The sequence below is a fragment of the Oncorhynchus clarkii genome, chromosome 3, assembly GCF_045791955.1.
Source record: "Oncorhynchus clarkii lewisi isolate Uvic-CL-2024 chromosome 3, UVic_Ocla_1.0, whole genome shotgun sequence".
NCBI lineage: Eukaryota > Metazoa > Chordata > Actinopteri > Salmoniformes > Salmonidae > Oncorhynchus > Oncorhynchus clarkii.
Window position 1 is genome coordinate 13,953,217 of NC_092149.1, and position 14,542 is coordinate 13,967,758.

General features: G+C 46.9%; 1 protein-coding gene across 2 annotated transcripts in view; it reads right to left on the minus strand.

Annotated features, from left to right (window-relative positions):
* LOC139388431 (CUGBP Elav-like family member 3) overlaps nucleotides 1-14,542 on the minus strand; it is an 82,647-nt gene continuing 68,105 nt past the window's right edge. For both annotated transcript variants that reach the window (XM_071135101.1, XM_071135093.1), the window contains exons 11-14: nucleotides 5,129-5,233; nucleotides 4,835-4,978; nucleotides 4,151-4,287; nucleotides 1-915 (exon numbers count right to left, since the gene is read on the minus strand). In XM_071135101.1, the coding sequence (XP_070991202.1) occupies nucleotides 4,160-4,287; nucleotides 4,835-4,978; nucleotides 5,129-5,233 (377 nt within the window). In that variant the 3' untranslated portion in view covers nucleotides 1-915; nucleotides 4,151-4,159. The remainder of the gene's footprint in view (nucleotides 916-4,150; nucleotides 4,288-4,834; nucleotides 4,979-5,128; nucleotides 5,234-14,542) is intronic.

A 14,542-nucleotide genomic window follows, 5' to 3' on the forward strand; every position in this document is an offset into this window, starting at 1 on the left:
ACAGAAACAGACCCTTTTTTGCTCTAAAAAAATTCTAAAATCAGAAACTCGTAACCCCTTTAAACCCTTCATCATTTCTCCCCATTAACAAAAATAATTGATAAATTAGTCAATAAATAAAACATTGTTCAGATATTGAAACCTCCCAGAAAAGGTGCAGTCCCTCCCTCCCACATTTATCCTACAATCTAAGTAGAAATTGAAAATATGTTTGTGATTCTCCCTTTTCTTTATTTCTAATACAATATCCCCTAACGAAGATAATAATAATAATAATAACAATAATAATAATAATATTGTGTCATTTTTCAGTGATTTATCTAAAGTACTCTTCTTTTTGCATTTTTTTGTAATTTTCTAAATGTTACTCTTCTTAAACTAAATTATTTACAGGCCATAAGGATCTCTCTCCAAAGTTTCTCTAAATGACTCATTTTTGTCTCAATATTTTTTCCTGTTTTCCTTTTTTTATTACGAAATGGAGGCCTTCCTATTTGTATCATGTTATACACATGTAATAGCCATGTAATATGACATGTTATGGTCCAAAGAAGTGATATATCACCATTATTCATCATCTCATCAATGACTTTAGTAAGTACTTCCTGGGTCGTGTATGTGTGTGATCTTCACTGCCCTACACACTCCAGACAAACTCCTCACAAACCATTTTCAAACTGAGTCCAGTTCAAAGGGTACGATTACTGACATATATGTATTTGAAAGTATGTCAGTGTTTGTGTGTGTGAGGACTATAATATTTACATTGGTCAATATCTGTGCCTTGGTCCTTTTAGAGTGCAATGTGTGTGTGTGTGTGTGTGGTATTTGTGTGTGTGCTGTTCCCCGTCGCTCAAAAGAAAGGTAGTAGGTCTGAGGGCGCAATGCACGCTGGGATTCCACCATGGCCAGAGTCTGAGAGAGAGAGAGAGAGAGAGAGAGAGAGAGAGAGCTTGTTAGGACATGGATATAGTCTTGTGGTTATTAACCTCTACTATAATCCTCTATATATCAGAGAACAAAGAAATAACAGTATAGAAACAATTCATCCCTCATGTGGATGACATTTCCAACAAAAATATTACCAGAAACCATTTGCACAAAACAGTTTACCTCTACTAAGTCTGCATCATTGGTTACTATAGTAAACCTCTGTGTTTTTCAACAGGGATAACGTCATGGTGCTTTTACACATAGACATACAGAGTGTCCAGGGCATGCAGCTCAACACAGTGAAATATCCATGAATGTTGTTGTCGTCATTTGGGAGGCCTTTTGCCTTTTCTGTAATTGTATGTATGTCTGTGTGTGTGTGTGTGTGTGTGTGTCCGTGCACGCACACGTTGTACTTGTGTCTTAGATCACGGCAAGCAAAGGTTCCCAACATGCATCACTCTCTGGCAGTTGCAGTATAGAAATTCTGGGTAACAGTCTCCCTTAGTCCACAAGTAGCTTAGAATTCTGTGTGGTAGCTTCTCTGGTAAATTTGTAAATTAAAGCAATTACAATACATTTTTCTCATTTGTTGTCTTTTAATGTTATTATTAGATTATTCAGATAAACTGATCTAAGGTCAGTTTTGTGTTTTCTCCCATATGGTTAACGTTTTGATTTGGGGCAGGTTAGCTGATCCTAGATCTGGCTCTATGGGTAACCTCTACCCATACCAAGACACAATTTTTCCTTAATGTTATTAATTCTCCCAGAATTCCTATAGTTTAAGTCTGTTCTCCAATCGACAAGAGGCAATGTTTAACACCATAACAACCACAAACCATTACCTCAAGACACCGGCCAGGGGGGTGAGAGAAGGGGAGAGAGAAAGGAAGCAAGAGAGAGAAAGAAGGAGAAAGAAAGATGGGAGGGGATAAAAGGAGAGGAGTGATAGAGAGATATAAAACAGGAGGGGGAAATAGACTGGTAGAAAAGAAGGGGAAATAGACACCAATCAGAAAGTCAGGCCAGTCCACAGTCTTACCAATCAGAAGTCAAGGACACACAGCCTACCAATCAGAATCCAGATCAGCAGAGTTTAGTGTCATCAGAGGTCCACAGTCCAGTGCTGCATCTGAATAGTCTGAAGTAACTTCCTCTCTCTCCCTGTCTCTTTCCTCTCTACGCTCATCTGCTCATCTTCCACCATATTGTTTTCAGCTATTACTTGGTTTCAGTGCAGATGAAGGAAATGCGACCGGGTGATGAAGGCTCTTTAAACTATGAGATGGACTTGGACTTATCCTAGGAATGTGTGCTGTTTATCGGGAGTTATTTACAATTCCTTGCTTAGCTTACACATGCAAAATAATTTCACACATTTTCCTTACAAATGAGTTACCCACCTCTATATCCACATAGGCTATGATCAGCACCAAATGCAGATGGCTGGGCTGGACTAGGCTGGGCTGGGCTGGGCTGGACTAGGCTGGGCTGGGCTGGACTAGGCTGGGCTGGGCTGGGCTGGGCTGGGCTGGGCTGGGCTGGACTGGACTGGGCTGGACTAGGCTGGGCTGGGCTGGACTGGGCTGGACTAGACTGGGCTGGACTGGACTGAGCTGGGCTGGACTAGGCTGGGCTGGACTAGGCTGGGCTGGACTGGACTGAGCTGGGCTAGCCTAGGCTGGGCTGGACTAGGCTGGGCTGGGCTGGGCTGGACTAGGCTGGGATAGTTCTAGGCTAGACTGGGATAGTTTACGGCGTAAATCTGTACTTTAAACCCAACAACACATGAAGGGGCCCCATTACCTGTTACCCCATTACACACTGAATGGCCTGGTTAGAGACTGTATGAAAACATTAAGAAACATACTGTAAACACACAGTTAACTTTAGACACACACACACACACACACACACACACACACACACACACACACACACACACACACACACACACACACACACACACACACACACACACACACACACACACAGCCCCCTTGCCCACCTCAGTCTAGCCCAAATATACAGTAGCACTATAATGGTAATGACACCAAACAGAACACTACAGAAACTGATCAAAAACTAAACTGCGGAAAAACAACGACCATTAATACAGTTTTTATCCAAATATCCAATACAATTATCCATCAGTCAATGCGGATATTCAATCGAATCAATTGATACTTAATTTATCAGATCCCAGTTATTGACAGTTATTGATCAGTATGTGCACAGGTCAATACAAAATAAAGTCACAATGCACCAAACACAGTCTGTGGTCACCACGGCAACAGGGCATGCAGGTCAGTGCATGGCCGGTTGCTCGGGCGACGGAACAAACAAACAAATCGCCAAGGGCAACCAGCACAGGCAATCCACCTCCACAGCAACCCAGACACAGGCCAACCAATCAACTTACAACACGTGAGAGGAAGGGGGGTCGGGGCTTTATCGGTCGCTAGGTAACCATAGTGATGGGATCCCGCGAATTATGATTGGACGGGAGGATCTCAGGTGAGGTGTGTTGTTGTTTCAGGAAAAGATTCAAAAACATCAGAAAATAAAAATAAATAAAAAATATAAAGTTGGATAACAATATTTCAATAATTTAGTTTTAATTTGGCTACAAAATCTCTAAATGATTAAACTACCTACAAAGCATTTTTTGTTATTTCATGTGTTTAATATTCTTTACCACATATGCACTGCTTATTTAAGATCCCGCCCACTCTCGTCATATAGCCCTTTCACCAATCAGCATTTTAGAAAGATGTGACTGACAGCAACTTGCATAAACTCCATTCATTCTTTCCTGTTTCCTCCCCAAACCCAAATATCCCTCCTCCTTCCCATCACTTCTCTCTTACATGCCTCCCCAACCTCACTCCGACCCTCCTCTCTCCTCTCCGCCTCTCTCCTGCCTCCTACCCTCCTCTCTCCTCTCTTCTACCCTCCTCTCTTCTACCCTCCTCTCTCCTTCCTCCTACCCTCCTCTTTCCTGCCTCCTACCCTCCTCTCTCCTACCCTCCTCTCTCGTCCCTCCTTTCTCCTCCCTCCTACCCTCCTCCCCTCCACCCCACCTCTCTCTTGCCTCCTCCCCTCCTCTCTTCTACCCGCCAGTCTCCTTTTTTATTGCCTCCCATTCCTCCATCCCTCTATCCACACATTCTTTCTCCTCCCTCTCTCTTTCCCAGCCCCTATCCCTTCTCACCTCTCTCCTTCAGTAGGGGCGGTTGGCGTCTTTAGGTCGTTTCAGCTGCACCTTGAGTCTCTTCATGCCGATCTGGAACCCATTCATAGCCTGGATGGCAGTCTGGGCACTGGATGGGTTGTCAAAACTCACAAAACCTGGGGGGAGGGAGGAACGAGAGAGGAAGAGGGAACGGAGGGAGGAACGAGAGAGGAAGAGGGAACGGAGGGAGGAACGAGAGAGGAAGAGGGAACGGAGGGAGGAACGAGAGAGGAAGAGGGAACGGAGGGAGGAACGAGAGAGGAAGAGGGAACGGAGGGAGGAACGAGAGAGGAAGAGGGAACGGAGGGAGGAACGAGAGAGGAAGAGGGAACGGAGGGAGGAACGAGAGAGGAAGAGGGAACGGAGGGAGGAACGAGAGAGGAAGAGGGAACAGAGAGAGAAACATTCTGAAATGTAATATAACATGTATAATCACATTGCTTCGTTGCGACAGACAGAGATACAGTCATACAGTATGCTACCAGCAACTGTGAGTTATGATCATCATGTATCATAGCAACAGGTGGAATTGCAATTCTCACTTATCTCCCTCCATTTCTTCTCCGTTCCTCCTTTCTTTCCTTTTCTCCTGGATACTCACTATTCACCCATCCCTGCCTCTCTCCTATGTCTCCCCCTCCAATCCCTCTCTCTCTGTCTTACCGAAGCACTTGCTCTGGTTGGTGGCGCGGTCTACAAAGACTTTAGCTGAGATGACGTTTCCAAAGGGCAGAAACATCTGGAGCATCTCACTGTCACTGAACTCCTGAGGTAGGTGGTAGATAAAGATATTACAACCCTCCGGCCCTAGGGGAGGAACACACACACGTTAGGGTCTGCGACGGAGAGACACACTCACACAAATATTCATGAGGATCTGTGATTCAAACGCACACCAATCTGAGACACACACACACACACAACAGGTGCTGTCTGAGAGACAGGAAGTGACATCACCTTCTCGCTGCTGCTGTTGCTGGGGCTGCTGGTGTTGCTGGGCAACCAGGGTAGGTTGCTGTGGAAAATGCTGGCCGACCAATCCATAGGCAGCAGGGTACGCCGCTGTGATGAGAGAGAGAGAGTGACATCAGAGGATGAAACACTGGTTGGAGGTCCAAGACACCCCTAACCACAGATCTAGGATCAGATTACCCTACATATCCTCAATGGCAGAGATGGTAGGGAGGAACACACCTCTGACCCTGTACCCCAGGGATCATCAACTAGATTCACCTCTGACCTTGTGCCATAGGGATCATCAACTAGATTCACCTCTGACCCTGTACCACAGGGATCATCAACTAGATTCACGTCTGACCCTGTACCACAGGGATCATCAACTAGATTCATCTCTGACCCTGTACCACAGGGATCATCAACTAGACTCACCTCTGACCCTGTACCACAGGGATCATCAACTAGATTCATCTCTGACCCTGTACCACAGGGATCATCAACTAGATTCACCTCTGACCCTGTACCATAGGGATCACCAACTAGATTCACCACTGAACCTGTACCACAGGGATCATCAACTAGATTCACCTCTGACCCTGTACCACAGGGATCATTAACTAGATTCATCTCTGACCCTGTACCACAGGGATCATCAACTAGATTCACCTCTGACCCTGTACCACAGGGATCATCAACTAGATTCATCTCTGACCCTGTACCACAGGGATCATCAACTAGATTCATCTCTGACCCTGTACCATAGGGATCATCAACTAGATTAATCTCTGACCCTGTACCACAGGGATCATCAACTAGATTCACCTCTGACCCTGTACCATAGGGATCATCAACTAGATTCATCTCTGACCATGTCCCACAGGGATCATCAACTAGATTCACCTCTGACCCTGTACCACAGGGATCATCAACTAGATTCACCTCTGACCCTGTACCACAGGGATCATCAACAGGGATCATCAACTAGATTCACCTCTGACCCTGTACAACAGGGATCATCAACTAGATTCATCTCTGACCCTGTACCACAGGGATCATCAACTAGATTCATCTCTGACCCTGTACCACAGGGATCATCAACTAGATTCACCTCTGACCCTGTACCATAGGGATCATCAACTAGATTCATCTCTGACCCTGTACCACAGGGATCACCAACTAGATTCATCTCTGACCCTGTACCACAGGGATCATCAACTAGATTCACCTCTGACCCTGTACCACAGGGATCATCAACTAGATTCACCTCTGACCCTGTACCACAGGGATCACCAACTAGATTCACCTCTGACCCTGTACCACAGGGATCATCAACTAGATTCACCTCTGACCCTGTACCACAGGGATCATCAACTAGATTCACCTCTGACCCTGTACCACAGGGATCATCAACTAGATTCACCTCTGACCCTGTACCACAGGGATCATCAACTAGATTCACCTCTGACCCTGTACCACAGGGATCATCAACTAGATTCACCTCTGACCCTGTACCACAGGGATCACCAACTAGATTAATCTCTGACCCTGTACCACAGGGATCATCAACTAGATTCATCTCTGACCCTGTACCACAGGGATCATCAACTAGATTCACCTCTGACCCTGTACCACAGGGATCACCAACTAGATTCACCTCTGACCCTGTACCACAGGGATCATCAACTAGATTCACCTCTGACCCTGTACCATAGGGATCACCAACTAGATTCACCTCTGACCCTGTACCACAGGGATCATCAACTAGATTCACCTCTGACCCTGTACCATAGGGATCACCAACTAGATTCACCTCTGACCCTGTACCACAGGGATCATCAACTAGATTCACCTCTGACCCTGTACCACAGGGATCATCAACTAGATTCACCTCTGACTCTGTACCACAGGGATCATCAACTAGATTCACCTCTGACCCTGTACCACAGGGATCATCAACTAGATTCACCTCTGACCCTGTACCACAGGGATCATCAACTAGATTCATCTCTGACTCTGTACCACAGGGATCATCAACTAGATTCACCTCTGACCCTGTACCACAGGGATCATCAACTAGATTCACCTCTGACCCTGTACCACAGGGATCATCAACTAGATTCATCTCTGACCCTGTACCACAGGGATCATCAACTAGATTCACCTCTGACCCTGTACCATAGGGATCATCAACTAGATTCACCTCTGACCCTGTACCACAGGGATCATCAACTAGATTCACCTCTGACCCTGTACCACAGGGATCATCAACTAGATTCACCTCTGACCCTGTACCACAGGGATCATCAACTAGATTCACCTCTGACCCTGTACCACAGGGATCATCAACTAGATTCACCTCTGACCCTGTACCACAGGGATCATCAACTAGATTCACCTCTGACCCTGTACCACAGGGATCATCAACTAGATTCACCTGTGACCCTGTACCACAGGGATCATCAACTAGATTCACCTCTGACCCTGTACCACAGGGATCATCAACTAGATTCACCTCTGACCCTGTACCACAGGGATCACCAACTAGATTCACCTCTGACCCTGTACCACAGGGATCATCAACTAGATTCACCTCTGACCCTGTACCACAGGGATCATCAACTAGATTCACCTCTGACCCTGTACCACAGGGATCATCAACTAGATTCACCTCTGACCCTGTACCACAGGGATCACCAACTAGATTCACCTCTGACCCTGTACCACAGGGATCATCAACTAGATTCACCTCTGACCCTGTACCACAGGGATCATCAACTAGATTCACCTCTGACCCTGTACCACAGGGATCATCAACTAGATTCACCTCTGACCCTGTACCCCAGGGATCATCAACTAGATTCACCTCTGACCCTGTACCACAGGGATCATCAACTAGATTCACCTCTGACCCTGTACCACAGGGATCATCAACTAGATTCATCTCTGACCCTGTACCACAGGGATCATCAACTAGATTCATCTCTGACCCTGTACCACAGGGATCATCAACTAGATTCACCTCTGACCCTGTACCATAGGGATCATCAACTAGATTCACCTCTGACCCTGTACCAAAGGGATCATCAACTAGATTCACCTCTGACCCTGTACCACAGGGATCATCAACTAGATTCACCTCTGACCCTGTACCATAGGGATCATCAACTAGATTCACCTCTGACCCTGTACCACAGGGATCATCAACTAGATTCACCTCTGACCCTGTACCACAGGGATCATCAACTAGATTCACCTCTGACCCTGTACCACAGGGATCATCAACTAGATTCACCTCTGACCCTGTACCATAGGGATCATCAACTAGATTCACCTCTGACCCTGTACCACAGGGATCATCAACTAGATTCACCTCTGACCCTGTACCACAGGGATCATCAACTAGATTCACCTCTGACCCTGTACCACAGGGATCACCAACTAGATTCACCTCTGACCCTGTACCACAGGGATCACCAACTAGATTCACCTCTGACCCTGTACCACAGGGATCATCAACTAGATTCACCTCTGACCCTGTACCACAGGGATCATCAACTAGATTCATCTCTGACCCTGTACCACAGGGATCATCAACTAGATTCACCTCTGACCCTGTACCACAGGGATCATCAACTAGATTCACCTCTGACCCTGTACCACAGGGATCATCAACTAGATTCACCTCTGACCCTGTACCACAGGGATCATCAACTAGATTCACCTCTGACCCTGTACCACAGGGATCATCAACTAGATTCACCTCTGACCCTGTACCACAGGGATCATCAACTAGATTCACCTCTGACCCTGTACCACAGGGATCATCAACTAGATTCACCTCTGACCCTGTACCATAGGGATCATCAACTAGATTCACCTCTGACCATGTCCCACAGGGATCATCAACTAGATTCACCTCTGACCCTGTACCACAGGGATCACCAACTAGATTCACCTCTGACCCTGTACCACAGGGATCATCAACTAGATTCACCTCTGACCCTGTACCATAGGGATCATCAACTAGATTCACCTCTGACCATGTCCCACAGGTATCACCAACTAGATTCACCTCTGACCCTGTACCATAGGGATCATCAACTAGATTCACCTCTGACCCTGTACCACAGGGATCATCAACTAGATTCACCTCTTACCCTGTACCACAGGGATCATCAACTAGATTCATCTCTGACCCTGTACCACAGGGATCATCAACTAGATTCACCTCTGACCCTGTACCACAGGGATCATCAACTAGATTCACCTCTGACCATGTCCCACAGGGATCATCAACTAGATTCACCTCTGACCCTGTACCACAGGGATCATCAACTAGATTCACCTCTGACCCTGTACCACAGGGATCATCAACTAGATTCACCTCTGACCCTGTACCACAGGGATCATCAACTAGATTCACCTCTGACCCTGTACCACAGGGATCATCAACTAGATTCACCTCTGACCCTGTACCACAGGGATCATCAACTAGATTCACCTCTGACCCTGTACTACAGGGATCACCAACTAGATTCACCTCTGACCCTGTACCACAGGGATCATCAACTAGATTCACCTCTGACCCTGTACCACAGGGATCATCAACTAGATTCACCTCTGACCCTGTACCACAGGGATCATCAACTAGATTCACCTCTGACCCTGTACCACAGGGATCATCAACTAGATTCATCTCTGACCCTGTACCACAGGGATCATCAACTAGATTCATCTCTGACCCTGTACCACAGGGATCATCAACTAGATTCATCTCTGACCCTGTACCACAGGGATCATCAACTAGATTCATCTCTGACCCTGTACCACAGGGATCATCAACTAGACTCACCTCTGACCCTGTACCACAGGGATCATCAACTAGATTCATCTCTGACCCTGTACCATAGGGATCATCAACTAGATTCACCTCTGACCCTGTACCACAGGTATCACCAACTAGATTCACCTCTGACCCTGTGCCACAGGGATCATCAACAGGGATCATCAACTAGATTCATCTCTGACCCTGTACCATAGGGATCATCAACTAGATTCACCTCTGACCCTGTACCACAGGGATCACCAACTAGATTCACCTCTGACCCTGTACCACAGGGATCATCAACTAGATTCACCTCTGACCCTGTACCACAGGGATCATCAACTAGATTTACCTCTGACCCTGTACCACAGGGATCATCAACTAGATTCATCTCTGACCCTGTACCACAGGGATCATCAACTAGATTCACCTCTGACCCTGTACCACAGGGATCATCAACTAGATTCATCTCTGACCCTGTACCACAGGGATCACCAACTAGATTCATCTCTGACCCTGTACCACAGGGATCATCAACTAGATTCACCTCTGACCCTGTACCACAGGGATCACCAACTAGATTCATCTCTGACCCTGTACCACAGGGATCATCAACTAGATTCACCTCTGACCCTGTACCACAGGGATCATCAACTAGATTCACCTCTGACCCTGTACCACAGGGATCATCAACTAGATTCATCTCTGACCCTGTACCATAGGGATAATCAACTAGATTCACCTCTGACCCTGTACCATAGGGATCATCAACTAGATTCACCTCTGACCCTGTACCATAGGGATCATCAACTAGATTCACCTCTGACCCTGTACCACAGGGATCATCAACTAGATTCATCTCTGACCCTGTACCACAGGGATCATCAACTAGATTCACCTCTGACCCTGTACCACAGGGATCATCAACTAGATTCATCTCTGACCCTGTACCACAGGGATCATCAACTAGATTCACCTCTGACCCTGTACCACAGGGATCATCAACTAGATTCACCTCTGACCCTGTACCACAGGGATCATCAACTAGATTCACCTCTGACCCTGTACCACAGGGATCATCAACTAGATTCACCTCTGACCCTGTACCACAGGGATCACCAACTAGATTCACCTCTGACCCTGTACCACAGGGATCACCAACTAGATTCACCTCTGACCCTGTACCACAGGGATCATCAACTAGATTCACCTCTGACCCTGTACCACAGGGATCATCAACTAGATTCACCTCTGACCCTGTACCACAGGGATCACCAACTAGATTCACCTCTGACCCTGTACCATAGGGACCATCAACTAGATTCACCTCTGACCCTGTACCACAGGGATCATCAACTAGATTCACCTCTGACCCTGTACCACAGGGATCATCAACTAGATTCACCTCTGACCCTGTACCACAGGGATCATCAACTAGATTCACCTCTGACCCTGTACCACAGGGATCACCAACTAGATTCACCTCTGACCCTGTACCACAGGGATCATCAACTAGATTCACCTCTGACCCTGTACCACAGGGATCATCAACTAGATTCACCTCTGACCCTGTACCACAGGGATCATCAACTAGATTCACCTCTGACCCTGTACCACAGGGATCATCAACTAGATTCACCTCTGACCCTGTACCACAGGGATCATCAACTAGATTCACCTCTGACCCTGTACCATAGGGATCATCAACTAGATTCACCTCTGACCATGTCCCACAGGGATCATCAACTAGATTCACCTCTGACCCTGTACCACAGGGATCACCAACTAGATTCACCTCTGACCCTGTACCACAGGGATCATCAACTAGATTCACCTCTGACCCTGTACCATAGGGATCATCAACTAGATTCACCTCTGACCATGTCCCACAGGTATCACCAACTAGATTCACCTCTGACCCTGTACCATAGGGATCATCAACTAGATTCACCTCTGACCCTGTACCACAGGGATCATCAACTAGATTCACCTCTTACCCTGTACCACAGGGATCATCAACTAGATTCATCTCTGACCCTGTACCACAGGGATCATCAACTAGATTCACCTCTGACCCTGTACCACAGGGATCATCAACTAGATTCACCTCTGACCATGTCCCACAGGGATCATCAACTAGATTCACCTCTGACCCTGTACCACAGGGATCATCAACTAGATTCACCTCTGACCCTGTACCACAGGGATCATCAACTAGATTCACCTCTGACCCTGTACCACAGGGATCATCAACTAGATTCACCTCTGACCCTGTACCACAGGGATCATCAACTAGATTCACCTCTGACCCTGTACCACAGGGATCATCAACTAGATTCACCTCTGACCCTGTACTACAGGGATCACCAACTAGATTCACCTCTGACCCTGTACCACAGGGATCATCAACTAGATTCACCTCTGACCCTGTACCACAGGGATCATCAACTAGATTCACCTCTGACCCTGTACCACAGGGATCATCAACTAGATTCATCTCTGACCCTGTACCACAGGGATCATCAACTAGATTCATCTCTGACCCTGTACCACAGGGATCATCAACTAGACTCACCTCTGACCCTGTACCACAGGGATCATCAACTAGATTCATCTCTGACCCTGTACCATCGGGATCATCAACTAGATTCACCTCTGACCCTGTACCACAGGTATCACCAACTAGATTCACCTCTGACCCTGTGCCACAGGGATCATCAACAGGGATCATCAACTAGATTCATCTCTGACCCTGTACCATAGGGATCATCAACTAGATTCACCTCTGACCCTGTACCACAGGGATCACCAACTAGATTCACCTCTGACCCTGTACCACAGGGATCATCAACTAGATTCACCTCTGACCCTGTACCACAGGGATCATCAACTAGATTTACCTCTGACCCTGTACCACAGGGATCATCAACTAGATTCATCTCTGACCCTGTACCACAGGGATCATCAACTAGATTCACCTCTGACCCTGTACCACAGGGATCATCAACTAGATTAATCTCTGACCCTGTACCACAGGGATCACCAACTAGATTCATCTCTGACCCTGTACCACAGGGATCATCAACTAGATTCACCTCTGACCCTGTACCACAGGGATCACCAACTAGATTCATCTCTGACCCTGTACCACAGGGATCATCAACTAGATTCACCTCTGACCCTGTACCACAGGGATCATCAACTAGATTCACCTCTGACCCTGTACCACAGGGATCATCAACTAGATTCATCTCTGACCCTGTACCATAGGGATAATCAACTAGATTCACCTCTGACCCTGTACCATAGGGATCATCAACTAGATTCACCTCTGACCCTGTACCATAGGGATCATCAACTAGATTCACCTCTGACCCTGTACCACAGGGATCATCAACTAGATTCATCTCTGACCCTGTACCACAGGGATCATCAACTAGATTCACCTCTGACCCTGTACCACAGGGATCATCAACTAGATTCATCTCTGACCCTGTACCACAGGGATCATCAACTAGATTCACCTCTGACCCTGTACCACAGGGATCATCAACTAGATTCACCTCTGACCCTGTACCACAGGGATCATCAACTAGATTCACCTCTGACCCTGTACCACAGGGATCATCAACTAGATTCACCTCTGACCCTGTACCACAGGGATCACCAACTAGATTCACCTCTGACCCTGTACCACAGGGATCACCAACTAGATTCACCTCTGACCCTGTACCACAGGGATCATCAACTAGATTCACCTCTGACCCTGTACCACAGGGATCATCAACTAGATTCATCTCTGACCCTGTACCACAGGGATCACCAACTAGATTCACCTCTGACCCTGTACCATAGGGACCATCAACTAGATTCACCTCTGACCCTGTACCACAGGGATCATCAACTAGATTCACCTCTGACCCTGTACCACAGGGATCATCAACTAGATTCACCTCTGACCCTGTACCACAGGGATCATCAACTAGATTCACCTCTGACCCTGTACCACAGGGATCACCAACTAGATTCACCTCTGACCCTGTACCACAGGGATCATCAACTAGATTCACCTCTGACCCTGTACCACAGGGATCATCAACTAGATTCACCTCTGACCCTGTACCACAGGGATCATCAACTAGATTCACCTCTGACCCTGTACCACAGGGATCATCAACTAGATTCACCTCTGACCCTGTACCACAGTGATCATCAACTAGATTCACCTCTGACCCTGTACCATAGGGATCATCAACTAGATTCACCTCTGACCCTGTACCACAGGGATCACCAACTAGATTCACCTCTGACCCTGTACCACAGGGATCATCAACTAGATTCACCTCTGACCCTGTACCACAGGGATCATCAACTAGATTCACCTCTGACCCTGTACCATAGGGATCATCAACTAGATTCACCTCTGACCCTGTACCACAGGGATCATCAACTAGATTCACCTCTGACCCTGTACCACAGTGATCATCAACTAGATTCACCTCTGACCCTGTACCACAGGGATCATCAACTAGATTCACCTCTGACCCTGTACCACAGGGATCATCAACTAGATTCACCTCTGACCCTGT